The 16,429-nt window shown below is 41.0% G+C and overlaps 1 protein-coding gene across 1 annotated transcript in view; it reads left to right on the top strand.

Annotated features, from left to right (window-relative positions):
• Positions 1-4,403: 4,403 nt before the first annotated feature.
• The window catches only part of nlrx1 (NLR family member X1), a 33,895-nt gene continuing 21,869 nt past the window's right edge, over positions 4,404-16,429 (top strand). Inside the window, exons 1-4 of the mRNA XM_087841730.1 lie at positions 4,404-4,832; positions 6,008-6,061; positions 9,865-9,983; positions 11,417-11,807. Coding sequence (XP_087697856.1) covers positions 6,042-6,061; positions 9,865-9,983; positions 11,417-11,807 — 530 coding nt within the window. The 5' untranslated portion in view covers positions 4,404-4,832; positions 6,008-6,041. The remainder of the gene's footprint in view (positions 4,833-6,007; positions 6,062-9,864; positions 9,984-11,416; positions 11,808-16,429) is intronic.

Raw genomic sequence — 16,429 nt, 5'->3', positions numbered from 1 at the left:
CCAAGAGATGAAGGTTAATCTGTTCACCTATCACTAAGGATGAGGCCAGCCACTCTTCAGAAAAAGGTCATTTCTACCCAGATGCTCATCTCTGCAGCTCACTGCAGCCATAGCCCCAATCTGTCTATCAATCTCTCACTCCCCTCTTTCCTCACTTGTGAACAAGACCCCAAGAAACCTAAATTCCTCTGCTTGGGGCAGCAACTCGTCCCTGACCCAGAGTGGGAACTACAACCTCCTCCTCAGACTTGGAAGTGCTAATTCTCATTCCCACCACTTCAACACTGGCTGCAGGGCAGGCTGAAGGCCACTACCTGACATAGCTAGTATCTGCAAAAGGAAGAGATGAGATTTGGATGCCACCAAAGTAAAAATGTCATTCCACCAAATGACAGTTCAGAGTACCCAGCTTTCTTGAAATCACTGAGTCGGGTACTCAGGGGTACTCTGTTTGGTGAATCTGTTGTCCTGCTGGGAGACTTTAACGCTCACTTAGCATTGACAACAAGACCTGGAGCGGTGTAACTGGGAAGAATGGCCTGCCTGATCTGAACATGTAGTGTTCTGTTAGTGGTCTTTTGTGCAAATAACAGCTTGCCCATGGTATATTAGATATTTAACTGTCACATCAAGGCAGGCTGGTGACATTGAGTCTGAATGGACAATGTTCCACACCTCCAATGATCAGGCTGCTATAAGGAGCTAAAGTTGTAGGGTGATTGGTGCCTGTCATGGTGGTTTGCTTGTCTCCACCCCAGGCAAAAGGGTAACACCTCTTGGGTCTGGGTGCACTTTCCCCCTCTAGGGGCAAGGGTACTTAGACCTTGGGTACAGAGTATGTTTGGGGAGTGTGATTGTGTGTACAGTGTCTACTTATGTCTGTCTCCACGTTGGGTGAGTGCTGAGTATTTGCATATGTGTGCATGGGGGGGATGGATGTTCGTATCTATGTGTGCCTGTTTGTCTGCATCTATATGTCAGGTCGGGTATCAGACGCCGCCTCTATAGGGACATCTCAGGCCCTCCAAGGTATGGAGGCCTATCTCCCCCCACCACTCCCCCTGCCGGTGGCTGACGCCCTCAGACATCGGTGCATTGGTGGTTCTTGGTGTCCGGGGCTGGGTGCTCAGGTATGCACCGGCTACGTCCCGGTGGCTGCTTGTTGGGGCCTGGCACCTGTGGCTCGGTCGGGCCCCTTTGGGGGGTGGGGTGCTCTCGGCCTCTGGGCCTGGGACTCTGTCCACTCTGGCACAGCTGGCTGTCGGCGGGGCTCACGGGCACGTCACTGCAACCCCCTCTGGCTTCTGCTCCACGGCTGCTGGGTGATCCCTCATCTGGGGCTCTCCTCAGCTCTTTCCGGGAGAGTGGCACAATTGCCTCCGTTGGTCTTCCTTGGACTCTTGCGCTCTGGGGGTCTCTAGATGTCTGGAGCCTGGATCTCCTCCATACCTGCTTCATGCCCTGGGGGACGGGGCTATGGCTCCCCACACCCACTAGCAGATCATTACATGAAGGAACCTTTTGAATACAAGCACAGGTGTACACACGGGTGCTCACAGATACAAGCTACACCCTTTTGGGCTGCTACCTCAAAGCACACTGTGCGCTGTCGATCTTACATGTTGCACAATAATAGTCAATATTTAGTATTTACACATAGTATTTACACCCAGTCATGTCTGTCCTGTATGTAACAACTGAAAATAAAATAATAACTGAAAAATATCTTAGTAAAAATAAGAAAAAATATTTATTTTAATATTTTCATCTTCAGTTCTGTCAAACAGTGAAGCACACTGATGTAAATGTTCCTCGCCATTAGTGTCATGTTTGCTAGGCAACCTGAGTATAGATGGTTTGTCCCAATGCTTCACATACTTTACCAGTTGACAAAAAATAAATAAATAAATAAATAAATAAATACAAATTTGGGACCTTTTTCTTCTCCTGGGTCACCACTAATTATTGTGGTCAGTTTTTTGTTTTGTTTTCTCCTCAGAGGCAGGCATACTTGTTCATATGGGTATGAACAAGCCCCTAAAATAATCCATGTTCAGTGTCGGCCTAATTACTACTCATGTTATGAGCGTTAATTAGATGCTCATAATCTGTAGTTGCAGTATTTCAGCTTCTACCTAGCCCCACAGAAGGAGCATAAGCGGAGTAACCTTTTTTTAAATGACAAATAATTTCAAATGCAATGGTTCTATCAGTTTAGCAAATATCAGCAAACACACAAACTGTTTTTGCGCAGTTTGTCGTACTCTGCGTTTGCTAGCTCAGGTAGAGCTGCTTCCTAGAGAGAGAAAAAGAGTACAAGCTAACTTCACTCAGAGATGGAGAAAGATGGAAGAGGGGAGTGTGACAAAGTGGCTAGGACAGAATTAATTTGCCATTTGTCAATTGCATATATTGTTATTTTGTGTTCTGTTATTTTACAGTCAGCCATAATGCTTTAATTTAGACATTGCTGGTGTAACTTCTCTTAACACACACTATCCCGGGTTTTGTTTGTGGTAGCAGTAGTTACATCCTTTACATCCATGCATGTGTTTTAAAGCAAACACTACTAACCATCAGATCATCTGAATTTTCTTCTGTTAACAGGCAAATGTCTGGTAAATTATGTTTCTTTATGTTGCTTTGGTTATACTTACCATGGTGTCCATGTTGTGTATTCAGGTCCTATGTGTGAGACAGGTGTATGGGAAGGGCCGCCCACTACTTCCTGTTTATGGGTGTAACCAAATGGAGGGTTTTTCATTTTGTATAGTATTATTTGTATTCTTTAAAGTAGCCTTTTGAGTTATATTGTATGCAGTGTTTTACTTTACAAACCATTTAGTTGAGTAAATGAGTTTGTCAGTTTCATGCATGACCTTATTCCTGTTCTTTGTTTAGAATTGTATTATTTGGTTTGACCTATTTGTTTCAATGGTAGGGACTAACGAGGTCAGGTATGGGCAAAGTCCTGTATGAAGCCAGTGGGATTTTTGCATGCCTGATTGATTGTTTTATGGTAAAAGGGAGATGCCAGCAATAAAATATGCTTAAAAGAACTTCAATCGTCTGCTAATGCTATTTACTTATCACCTTCCTTGCTGCTTAAGTTATGCTACATCACAGAGAGGAGAGGTAATATTTAAAGGAAGGACTGCTCAGTGGTAGTTAATAAACTGGAAATTTAAAGTTTGTAAGTTCTCATTTTTAAATCGGATATTGGATCTGAGGGCCTGGTGGCGCCAGTGTCCGGCAGCCTCGCCTCTGTCAGTGCGCCCCAGGGTGGCTGTGGCTACAATGTAGCTTGCCATCACCAGTGTGTGAATGTGTGTGTGAATGGGTGGATGACTGGATATGTAAAGCGCTATATAAATACAGGCCATTTACCATTTACCATCTGACTATGAAGTTTAGTTATGTTTTTTCATATTTTGAAAATCATGTTCAGTTTGAACATGATTTTCATTTGGGATAAACAGGTTAGGTTGTTGTGATGGATTTAAAGTAAAGAATAGCGTGCTGGGTTGGTGTACAGCAGCAGCTGTAGTGTTCCTGTTGTTCCTGTTGCAAAAAGGGTATCAAAGATTGATTTGATGATGCTTAGATCCATTCACTCAATTCCACCTTCATACCAACTTTATATGATCTAGTATAAAGACAGCAACAGTGTACTGTCAGTGTAGGGGAGGGAAATCAGCCAAGACAGCTCATGAAACATCTTCTTACACCTCTTTAAATTCAGACACCCAAGTCCACAATGAACAGCAGCAGCGCAAATACGTTGATCACAGCCTGTACAGAAAGAAAACCTACTGGAGCTCAAAATAGACATTCTTGTCAGCTGCCGTTCTTTTCCCCATGCTTAGCCAACCAATACAACCAATTTTAGGGTTTTTCCACCTCCTGAATCCCATTGTAACCCCTGACCGTACTCATTTGCTGTTTCAATTAGGAGGCAAAGTCAGCATCTACAATATAGGCAACAGAAAACAGAGCCCTTTTTTCTCCTTATTTTTCGCTGAATGAATTCATTAGAATTAAAATTTAGACTTAATTTTTTGAGTTTTGCTTACCTGGATGATTGAACATGCATGTTTTCATTAAGAGAAATAAAGTTGGTGATTTAATCACTTAGTGATTTGCTCAACTGTATGAAGCCTGTTGACATAGTGAAAGATTTTTTTTAATGTTAGAAGACAACTAATAATGGTCATGAATGTGAATAATGGCAAGGAGGTTTTCTAAAGACAAGATATATAGATATATAGAGAAATAGCCATCTATCTATGAATGTTTTTAAATACTTCTAGTAGTTACCCGTGTTTCCATTGTAACTACAGCCACTGCAATAAATCGCTGGAGCTGAGCTGTGATGTCATCACGCCCGCGTCGCAGAATGACTGAACTGCGTCCTCCCATGGTAGTCTGGACTCCCGAGTGAACTTACCAAGTACAAACTAGCAAATAGGGAAATTGCGTACTTTAGCTGAGATTTTTATTACGTTGCACTTCTTAGCCTTTGTGATTTTTCCGACACACATTTCCTCGACCTTGATCTTCCTTGATGTTTTCGATCGAGGTTATGGAAAGGTGGATTAGAGTTACGTTTTGGACTGCTTGTCGTCAGCACTACCGGAATTTGAAACATGAAACTCATCGACAGTGAAGCGGAAGAATGACGGTCGGTGTGATACATATGTTTCTGTGTGTCAAGTCCTTAATGATACTGGACAAATTTGAACATTTGAAAACCTAAAAGGAAACGGCATACTGCACGCGTTAAGCTACTTTCCTGGACAACGTGTGGTCGGGAGACGAATGATAAAACGGTGGTATGTCTTATTGTATTTTTTGTGTAGTTTGCATGATTGTTAGCTATGAGACAGTGGCATTTGCAGAAGAGACGCAGACGCTATATGTAGTCTAAGTAGAGTTATTATATTCTTAGAAATACCAAAATATGTCTAAATAAATATGAAGGCTATCACAAAGGGGGCTGGTGACGTGTTAAATAAAGACATCTTGTGGAATTTGGTGAGAAACAGTATTTCGTTTCAGGCTGGGTAACACCATACGAAATGACAATAAACGTCTTGAGTAGTGATGGCCCGTTTGAAGCTAACTGCTTCGGTGTCTGAGTCAATGGTTTATAAGGAAATGAATCATTCGCGGGATTTGTGGAGTGTTTTGATGGTGACCGCTAGCGAACCACTGATCATTCTACTGAGAGATTTGGAGCCAGCGAGGAATAGAGGAGGTTCTGTTGTGTGGGAGAATTTTGAGTTGATATTCGTCAATCGGGTGGGTTTTCCACCTTTGTGTTCTGGCCGTTTGCTTTTGTTTTGTGCGTGTTTATTTTATCTGAAAACGGGAAAAAGGTAAAATGTCAAAAATCTGCTTCCATAATATAAATATCATTAAATAACTTTAGAAAAACTTCCACTTGACTTTTTACATGTAATGTTGTAAAAATATATATTTTATTGTTTAATTAATTTAATGTGTTGTACATTATTTTATGTATGTTATATGTAATGTGGTATTTTTCAATTATTGTATTTACCAACATCAAGAAGTCACAAGCAAAGAAAGACCAAACCACGGTGCATGTTTAAACAAGGAGAGTTTACTGGTCAAAATTATTTATTAAACAAGTAAAACACATTTTTTTTAACCACCTAAGAATACACGTTCAAAGCAACACAACGGCGGCCCAATATCAGACAGAACTCCACTCTGTAGAGTGGGCAGTCATAATGAAGCAGTTGGTTTTATTTTGTGGATTCAAGCTGCTCTTCATATTTTGGCCACCAGATGTCACCAGAGAGGACTGTGTTGAAAAGCTTCGAGTAATGAACCGTTTTTCAATACAAGCTTCAATGCTTCAGAAAGCTTCATTTGGCCATCACTAGTCTTGAGTCTTAAGAAAACAAATGCATGTAGATGTATGCGGATGTAAGATTGTTTTTGCATCAGTTGTGTGACTTTATGCTTTAACTGTTAACAGAAAACTTCCCGAGACAAAGAAGCAGCAGAAAAGGATGAATCTCCTCCCCCACAGGTTGGTGATTAACTGAACCTTGATGCCTAGTGACTTAAAGGCCCTGGCATAGTAGTAGGGATGTACGATACTCGATATATTTCTATGTACGATGGTTAAAATGGCATATCTTAAGCTGTCCTGCAGATAATTCACTGTGAGTTATTTTTCTCCCACACACCGCAAATTCCCCCCTCCCAACTGGAAAAATTTTCTACCCGGCACACTGTTTATATACTATGCCTTTTTATATACTACCATATAGGGAAAAATATGGCGATAGCGGGAGTTTCAGAGCGAGGGAATGAGACTCACTGTCGTTTGGATTCACTGCTAAAGGTAACAGTACTATGAATTTAGAGCAGGTCACTTACTAACCGGAAGGTTGGTCGTCCAATCCCAGTCTGCACAGTCTGCATGTCAAATATCCTTGCTATTTGACATGCAGACTGGGCTAACCACCGTGTCACCCTAATCAGGGCTATCTTATCTTGTGTTAAGGCTTACTTGTTGTTTCTAGAGTATTTAAAAGTAGAATGGGAGGCAGAGCCTTCAATTTTCAGGCCCCTCTTCTTTGGAACCAGCTTCTAGTTTGGATTTGGGAGACAGATACTATCTTTGCTTTTAAGAATAGGCTTAAAACTTTTTTGCCTAACATATGTTTAGGGTTGGATCCGGTGACCTTGAACCAAAATTGCGCTCAACGCGAGGAAAGCAGCTGGTGCTGACGGTGAAGCCGTCGGTGTAGAACGCAGTGAGCTGATTGAATGATTACTGTCCAGTTGCTTTAACACCCATAATTACCAAATGCTTTTAGAAACTCATCATGTTGCACATTAAAGCTGCCATCCCTGCAAACCTCGATCCATACCAGTCTGCATACAGGGCAAACAGGTCGACAGAGGACACTATAATAACAGCTCTTCATACAACCCATGACTGTTCTCCAATCCACACCACTGACACCATTATAAAATTTCCTGATGGCATCACTGTCATAGGAGTGATCGACAACAACAATGACTCAACCTACGGACAGGAGGTTCAGCATCTGAACCAATGGTGTGACAACAACAACCTGCTTCTGAACACAGCCAAGACCAAGGAGATGGTAATCGAGTTCAGGAGAACAAGGCGATCTGAGCACTCTACCCTCTACATTGATGGGGAGGAGGTAGAAAGCTTTAAGTTTCTTGGAATCCACATCTTGGCCGACCTTACCTGGTCCACAAACATTTCCCAACCAAGTAGGGAACGCACAGCAAAGGCTGTACTTTCTCAGGAAGCTGCGTCAGGCCCAGTTACCCCCGAGACTGCTAGGAAACGTCTACCGCTCCACCATCAAGAGCCTTCTGACCTACTGCTGCACACTCTGGTTCAACTGCTGCACTATAGAGGACAAGAGGAAACTGCAGTGGGTGGTGAGGGCAGCAGAGCGGGCAATTGGCACTTCACTAATCACCCTTAGAGACATTTATAGTGGCAGACTTCAGCGGAAAAGCAGTATCATCATCAAGGACCCTTCGCACCCTGGGCACTCACTTTCCCCCCCTTCCCTATGGGGTCAAAGGAAAACGGACTCGATAGAAACCTCTACCCATAGGCTGTCAAACATGCCCTACATCCACCCCGATTGGGGGTAACTGCACTGCCAACATTCGTGGACATTACATTTTATTTATAAACTGTATTTTTATTTATACTGTAATGCAACTGTTACGTCCCCCCGAAGGGGTCTAGGCATGCGAGTGGGGGGACCAGTAACAAATGAGTCCAGAACAGAATGAAAGGGAAACAGACAGGTGTTTTTAGTAAATAAAATAGTCTTTATTAACCAATAAACAAATAAAATAAATAACCAATAAATAAAAATACCACCGACCCTCTCCCCAGACCTACCTACTAAAATCTTAGCCTAGTTAGCTTCTGGAGTGTACCAGGCTCGAGGCAACTTTAAAGGCTAAGCATCAAGTGCACAAAGCACCGACAAGCCTACCCCCGACAGGGAACTAATCCCCACCCAGGATTACTCCGAAAATAAAAAAGGCAAAATAAAAGATGAGTGCCTGAAGGAGGAGCTTACGCTCAGCTAGACACTCTCCTTTGCTAACTGGAGAGAGCGCAGCAGATACAATACAACTAAACAAGCCACCGGCAAACAACTCACTAATACTCAATTGCTGTTCCTTCCATTCATATCCCGGACGAGTCCCCACATTGTTACGTCCCCCCGAAGGGGTCTAGGCATACGAGTGGGGGGACCAGTAACAAATGAGTCCAGAACAGAATGAAAGGGAAACAGGTGTTTTTAGTAAATAAAATAGTCTTTATTATAGATAATCTTAACATAAAGAGCTGGCAACGCCGTTTTACCAATAACACTTGGAAAAAGGGAAAAAGGTTGCAACAACAAAGAACACAACAACCAAACAAAAACTCCACACCATGAGGAGGCACTTGCAGGGGCCCACAAGCTCACCCTGTCACTAACAGCAGCTGGCTTTACTGATGCCAAGGCCCACAAGCCCACACTACTCACGTAAAGCAGCTATACTGTTTCCACAACTCCACACTTCAGGCAGGATAACTAAACCCCAAGAACACAAAGCAGAAACACCAGAGAACACCCCCACATGGGAACACCAGAGAAAAACCACCCTGCTCACAGCTCATCCCCAGCTTAAATAGCCTCAGAGGTGATTGCTGACTGGATTCAGGTGGCAAACGAGGCTAACCAAGAGCAGCTGTGTGAGAGAGGAGGAGAGAGGAGAGTGAGAGAAACAGAGGGGGTAGGAGTGGCAAGAGAGGAGGAGGCGGAGAAAAACACCATGCCCACACAAGGGCAGTATCAGGAGGCCCAGCTAGGGCCGTAACAGCAACCAACATTCCTACTTCTATAAACTGTAACAGCACCCCCCTTAGTCAGTGTGCAATATCACTGATCAAACGGCACACTCTGTGTGTGTGTGTGTGTGTGTGTGTGTGTGTGTGTGTGTGTGCGCGCGCGCGCGACGCGTGTGTGTGCGTGTTGCCAAAAGAGGATCAACAAGCGACTGAATCATGGAGTGTACTTATGTACTTACTGATTTACACACTGCTTCTGCATTTTGGCTTGTTAAATAAGTAGTGGAAGGTGTGTAAACTGCTAGGACATGTCATAACTTTGTAACATGTAGTCACTGGTTCTATCTTTATGTCAGCACTCATAGAAACAGGCTTTGCTAAATGTCTGTTAAGTGTGTGAAAAATGTGCAAGAAGTTGAGGTATACTAGGCTGTGTAGAGACATTGTCCATACAATGGTTGATGTGACTATTTTCCACAATGGGATGTAGTAAAGAACCACCATCTACTTGTGGCAAATGTTAATGGAAATGCAAAGTATTATGCAGAATAATATTAATATGCTGTTAATCGTTTTATGAATTTCACTTTTTTGTAAACAACGACTGGTGTCATTCATTTAAACTGGTTCATATTTCCATTGTTTTCTTTGTTTGTAATAAAGACCCAACAGAATTCTTAGGAACCTTGCAGGAAGTTTCTCAGAGTAAAAGTAGACAGGTTTCATTTGTGTTTATATTAATTGTGTGCAGTTGCGTAAAAGTCAGTGCTTTGGAGGTGTAATAACTTAATCTGCTGCAATATGCAAACAGCAGCTTGTTCCTACATGTTATTCCTTAGCGTGATTATCAGATTAAGTAAAGTAATGAAAGCAAGTTGTGCCCTTTGAGACAAGAGAAATGTTGTTCTCTGTGCATTTGTATTTTATTAAGATTGTAAGTGACAGCTGAACTAATCGGCATGATGCATTATTTTTTCCAGACAGATGAGTCATCTACTCAAAACATGGAGGATGTGGCAGATGGGAATGGAGGCTGCACCCTGGCCAGTCTCTGGTTTTTACTGCAGGAAGTTTACTACCTCAAACTCTTTAGAACCAGGTCCACACTTTAGTTCATTTTCTCAGTTATTGTCTCTTAAATGCAATATCAGTCAATTGTTTGGTAGTAATGTCACAGTACTTTGTAGAACAGTACAATGATGGTATTTCCTTGTTACAAAATAAGGCCTTCAATATGGGCCTTTTGCCCTTTCATTTTTTACAAAGTTGTTTTACATTGTACATTGTTGTTGTACATCACTTAGCCATAAAAGACTGGGGTGTTCTCGTTACCCTACTGGGTGGGAGGGCGACATGAACACCCAAGTTTATGAATACAATAGTTTCAAATGGATACCCTAGGTATACAGCACTGTGCAAAAGTTTTAGGCAGGTGAGAAAAAATGCTTTCAAAAATGAAAGTGTTAATCATTCATTTTTGTTAATGCTGCCGATGCTTCCATCCAGCAGACGCTATCACAGCATCGGGTCCCGATCCTGCTTTTGTAATGCAGATGCTGCTTATGGACAGTCATTACTCTCAAGAATTCTGCTCATGTTTACAAGTTGCTACACTGGTCACTTTAAATCACTTCAAGGTGACCTATCAAACTGTAAATTGTAAATTTCAAATAAATTGTTACTGATTCCTTTGCCCATAGTCCTGAATTGTATATTTATTTTCTACTCTTGTTATATTTGTTTGTTTTTACACTGATGCACCTGGAGCCTTGTCATCTCGTCTCTCTATGTACTGTACTGTATATAGCGGAGATGACAATAAAGTTTAATTTGACTTTGACTAATCAACAAAATGCAGTGAATGTACAAAAGTGAATTTGGAATCAAATCAATATTTGGTGTGACCACCCTTTGCCTTCAAAACAGCATCAATTCTTCTAGGTACACTTGCAAACAGCTTTTGAAGGAACTCGGCCGGTAGGTTGTTCCAAACATCTTGGAGAACTAAGCACAGATCTTCTGTGGATGTAGGTTTCCTCGCACCCTTCTGTCTCTTCATGTAATCTCAGACACACTCGATGATGTTGAGATCAGGGCTCTGTGGAGGCCATACCATCACTTCCAGTACTTTTTGTTCTTCTTCACACTGAAGATAGCTCTTAATGACTTTGGCTGTATGTTTGGGGTCATTGTCCTGCTACAAGAATACATTTGGAGCCAATAAACAATCATCTATATTTCTGAAAGCATTCTTTGTTTACAGCATTTTTTCACACCTGCTTTAAACTTTTGCACAGTACTGTGTATACTAAAACATTTGAGTAGCGTGGATCTCAGTGATCTCAAACTCAAGGTCAGAGTCCAAAAAGGAAGGGGGAAAATACTTTTTCACAGCACTGTACATAATACATGTGTGATCATTGTATTAAATTAATTATTGCTTTACATTTCCACTTTAAAAAGGTTTCATCACATCTGAGAAAATCCACCACTTAAAGAATAAAAACACCGTCTTTTTCGTTCTCTCTATAGACCCAATAGAGATCCACAAGAGAAAGCTCCTCCTATGGTTTAGCCACCTTCCTCAGGAGGAAAAACAGTTTGGAGGTTTCTTCAGCCCTGAAACCATGCATGTCGACCCACTGATCCTTGAAACTGATGCTGAGGAGAGGGCAGGACTACTCTGCTCTCCATTCCAAACCCAAACACACTGTAATCGCTCTGTAACTGTGGAACAGCTGTTTCAGCACACTGATACCTGGAGTGAGGGCCGGGGGCTCAATGTCCTCATCTATGGTGCTGTGGGAACAGGGAAAAGTACAGTGGTCCGAAAGCTGGTGCTAGATTGGTGTGCTGGCACCACTCTGAGACACTTTCAGCTGCTGATTCCTTTCTCTTGTGAGGACCTCAGTCAACTGTCAAAGTAAGATGTTTCTCTTATAGAGGCACAACTTTATTGATTGGGATTTAATGTACTGGTTGTTATACTTATAATTTTTATTTTCTTAGGTCCTAATATACATTTCAAATCTCTGACAAACAGTGTTTTAGTTTGCACATTACATCTATTTTCTTTTATTTAGTTTAACATTATGAATGCTTTTAACGCCTTAATCACTTTTCAGTTAAAGTGCAGGAGAACTCAGCAGAAAAACAGGTAGTTCTCTATCCACTATTAGCTTTCCATGTAATCATATTTGGGACAAGCCAGCATCAGCAAATTTATGGTTTTAGACTCATTTAAACTTGTTGCAAAGATTTTATTGCATTCATAGCAGGCTAACAAATGACCACCAAATTGTTTCTTTGTTAACCCTCATGCATTATTCTGAATTATCCTCCACACTCCTGTACACACGCACACATTTATTCTTTTCTTGTATTACCTAAGATAATATTAAACGGGTTGTCAGTGGCGGAGCGGGGTGGTGGTGGCTTACTGGGCTTAAGCCCGGGTTGTTTTTTCAGAAGCCCGGGGTCTTTTGGAGTGTAATTTTTCATAGTTAGATGCCTGGCTGACAACTGTATAAAACAAAAACTACACATAATATTCGAAGCACATAGCGCACACTGTGGGAATTTACGACTGTGCGTAAATCCCCCCTAATATTGGTATGATCCGAGCTCAGACACTGAGCGACTGAGCGAGGGGGCGGGGCAGCTGCTGCCTGTTGGAGAAACGGAGCCAGGCAGACAGAGGAGAACTGAAGTTTGACCAGGTACCAAAGCGTACAAATAATGTAAATATGACGGTGTATCACAAAAGATTGATGTCAAACTGATCACTTGACCCATATTACGTTACTTCTCTTCAAGTGAATCAACAAATGGCGAAATGAAAAGCCGAACAACAACAATGCTGTTTCTTTAGAGAGTCTTAGCTTACATGTGTGTTTATTTCATATTTTCAGTTGTTTCCCTCCACGGCTAAATAAATCGGTTTCAGTAATGTACTGATATACAAGAATAGACATAAGGGGCTTCTTTCAAAGAAAAAACTCTGGTAGATGTTATTTTATACATACATTTTATACATAAGAACTTTTTTTTTTACTGTACAACATCAATTTAGAGTAAACTTGTTTTGTTTTGGATAAATAAATATTGAAATATCTTTTGAATTAGTTAAATGTCAGAATAAAGAGAGACAGAGCTGTCTATTTTTATCACTTTCATCAAATTTAGGAGTACATATACACTAAGTTTATTGTTAATTAATAAGAAAACTGCAGACGATTCCATTCTGAGCTGAAGAAGCTTCTGATTGGTTTGTAGAGTCCATGTGAGTAAATTGGTGGCACACCTGCAGATGCATATAAGGCAAAACACAGAGCCTGTTTCTTTGACATGGGAAAATCAAGAGATGTCAACCAAAACACCAGGAAAAGAATTGTGGAGCTCCATAAATGTGGCTCAGTTTTTAATACAATTTGGTGCCATTTACAATTAAGAAATACAGATAGTTTCTCTCTTTACTCTTAAAGTTAACAAATATGTTTTTTATATTTATCAATCTAAAAAAATAAACATTTAGTCTGATTTGATGTTACAATTAAAAAAGTGTTTGTTTTTATCTGAAGAGTTTGTATATATCTGGTTTCAACTGTATATTTGATGATGTTGGTGTTTGGTTTGATTGTCAGCACAAAGAGGGAGAGAGAGGAACAGAGAGGGAGAGAGAGAGGAGAATGAGGACAGAACAGAGAGGGAACAAGAGCAGGTGAGACAGACATCAATCAATCAATCTTTATTTATAAAGCACTTTTCATACAGAAATGTAGCACAACGTGCTTTACATGGTTAAAAGCAGCCTACCCCACCCCATCCCACCCTCCAATTCACACAGGTAGGCAAAGAAGCCCTCCAGCCAGGGTGAGAAGACCCACAGAGCCGCAGCGGCCACGGTCAATCACAACCCCGGTGTATATACAGAATAAAATTATAAAATACAATAAATATTATGTAGGACCTAATTTAATAATATAAATAGAATAACAGGATAACATAGAATAAAAAAACATTAAGTAAAAGCTAAATTAAAAAGGTGGGTCTTCAGCCTGTTCTTAAAAACATGTACGTTCTCTGCGGCCCTGAGCTCCTCCGGCAGGCTGTTCCACAGATGAGGACCATACCACTGAAAAGCTGCCTCTCCGTGAGTATGTGTCCTGACTTTAGGAACGATCAAAAGGCCAGTACCAGAGGGCCTCAGGGTCCGCGAGGGTTCATATGATAGAAGCAGATCTGAAAGATAAGAAGGCCCAAGACCATTAAGACATTTAAAAACCAATAAAAGAACTTTAAAATCGATCCTGAAACACACGGGGAGCCAGTGCAGCGATTCTAAAACCGGTGTAATGTGGGCCTGCCCTCTGGTCTTAGGGCGGACTCTGGCTATATTTTTTAGATGATAAAATCCAATTTTGGTTACATGTTTAATATGTGGGATAAAACCAAGCTCAGAGTCAAAAATAACACCCAGGTTTTTCACTTGTAGTGAAGGACATAGTGAAAATGCCTGTAATTTAGACAAGAGTCAATCTCTCTCTGAGCCTCAGGACCGACAATTAAAACTTCAGTTTTGTTCTGGTTAAGCTGTAAAAAGTTTTCTGCCATCCAAGATTTTATATCTAGAAGTCCCAGTTACATCTAAGATCATTTAAAACCTTTAGGAGAGCAGTCTCTGTGCTGTGGTTCACCCTAAATCCAGACTGGAATATCTCCGGGATCTGTCTATCATTCAAAAAATCATTAATCTGAATAAAAACAAGTTTTTCTAAAATTTTACTTAAAAATGGTAAGTTGGATACAGGTCTGTAATTATTAAAATCATTACAATCCAAATTGCTCTTCTTCAGAAGGGGCCTCACCACCACCGTTTTAAAGGCAGCAGGGAAGACACCCAACTGAAGAGAGCAATTCATCAAGCTCAACTTCAAAAAATCCATAAAGTGTTTTAAAAAGTAAAGAGGGGATTGGATCTAAAAGACATGTGGTGTGTCTCACTGTGGAGAAAACTTTCTTAAGGTTCTCAGCATTAACCACGACAAAGCTGTCCAGTGTCTCCTCAGATACAATCGAGCCCTCAGATATGTTTAAAATCATATCGCGAGAAGATAAAATATCAGATCTGATGGCGCTGATTTTTCCCCTGAAGTGGTCTGCAAACTGTTCGCAGAGTGAGTCTGTGGGGGTTCTTTGGGAGCTGGTAAAATCTGGGTATAATCTGTGGTAGAAAAGACGACCTTGGGATTATTTTTGTTATTACTAATTATTTTGGCAAAGTATGAATTTCTTGAATTCTTGAATTTTAAGTTGCTCGCAAAGTATTTGACGGTTGATTGCATTTTTATTTTTCCTCCATCTCCTTTCTGCTGCCCTTGAGTTTTTTGACTTCTTCGTTTCTCCATGGTGATGCATGTTTTACGTTAATCTTTTTGGTGGTGAGTGGAGCAACGGAGTCAAGGCTTTTCTTCAGTTTGCTGTTAAAATGATTAAAAATAAAATCGCAGGGTGCAGTTAAAATCACAGGGGGGGCATTCATCTAAAACCCTGGTATAATTTGCAGCCACTTCAGAGGTTAGATAGCGCCTCCTCACAGTTCGCACCGAACATGTTAGTCAAATGGTTGTTTACCAAAAGTATCACTGTATCATAGGTACTCATGTATCTCGTACCTAGTGTTTCTTTTTAGGTTTGTTATTTTTCAAATTCTATATTTATTAAGTTATGCAGGCTTGTTTGCACAACAAGGATAAATAATTATATAAACGTTTCTGAATCTAAATAGTGGACTTTGGTAGAATTAAAAAATAAGTGTAGTGCAGGTCTATGATGATTTTTAGTGCTACTATCATCTAGTTTTGATTCTGGTCCTGTCATGGTTAAATCCTAAGTAGTGCTGATTTTGAACTGTTGTAGTCCTGTTTTATTTCCAGATCAGTTCTGGGTCTGGTTGAATTGGGGTTTAGTCCTCGTGTCTTGATACAGCCCCAACTTTGTTCTGCCTTGCTGCTTAATTAAAAAACTAGTTTAAGGTGTCCTGCATATGTGATATATATTTTTCCCTATATGAAGTCATTCCTTTTTGAACAAAACTCAAAACAGAGCCTATTAATCTTTCAGTCATTTCTGACCCCCCCCCCCCCCCCCCCCCCCCCCACACACACACACACACACAATCCCACATAGGGCTGTGTGATATGACCAAAATCTCATATCCCAATATAAGAATTCTATCGTCCCGATAACGATATAGATCACAAAAATTTAAAATTTTCTGTAAATTCTGTGAATCTCGGGCAGCTCGACTTGCGGGAAGTGTTTCCAGCTGCGCGTCCTTTACCCGGAGTCGAGTGTTTTAACCGATGCATGAAACGACACATTTTTAGACAAAAGTTGTAACGGCTGCCGTTTTCTTTGTATTTATTACACGGCGTGCTGCGGGTTGCCCGTTCTAACGTTTGAGTCTAAGGTTTATTTTTTAGCACCTGGCGGCTCTTTTTTACTTCTCATCTGTAAATAATCTGCTCTTTCACGTGATTCAGT

The sequence above is a fragment of the Neolamprologus brichardi genome, chromosome 1 (genome assembly GCF_056152115.1).
Source record: "Neolamprologus brichardi isolate AB-2024 chromosome 1, ASM5615211v1, whole genome shotgun sequence".
Taxonomy (NCBI): Eukaryota; Metazoa; Chordata; class Actinopteri; order Cichliformes; family Cichlidae; genus Neolamprologus; species Neolamprologus brichardi.
This window is presented reverse-complemented; position numbering and strand designations above follow the sequence as displayed.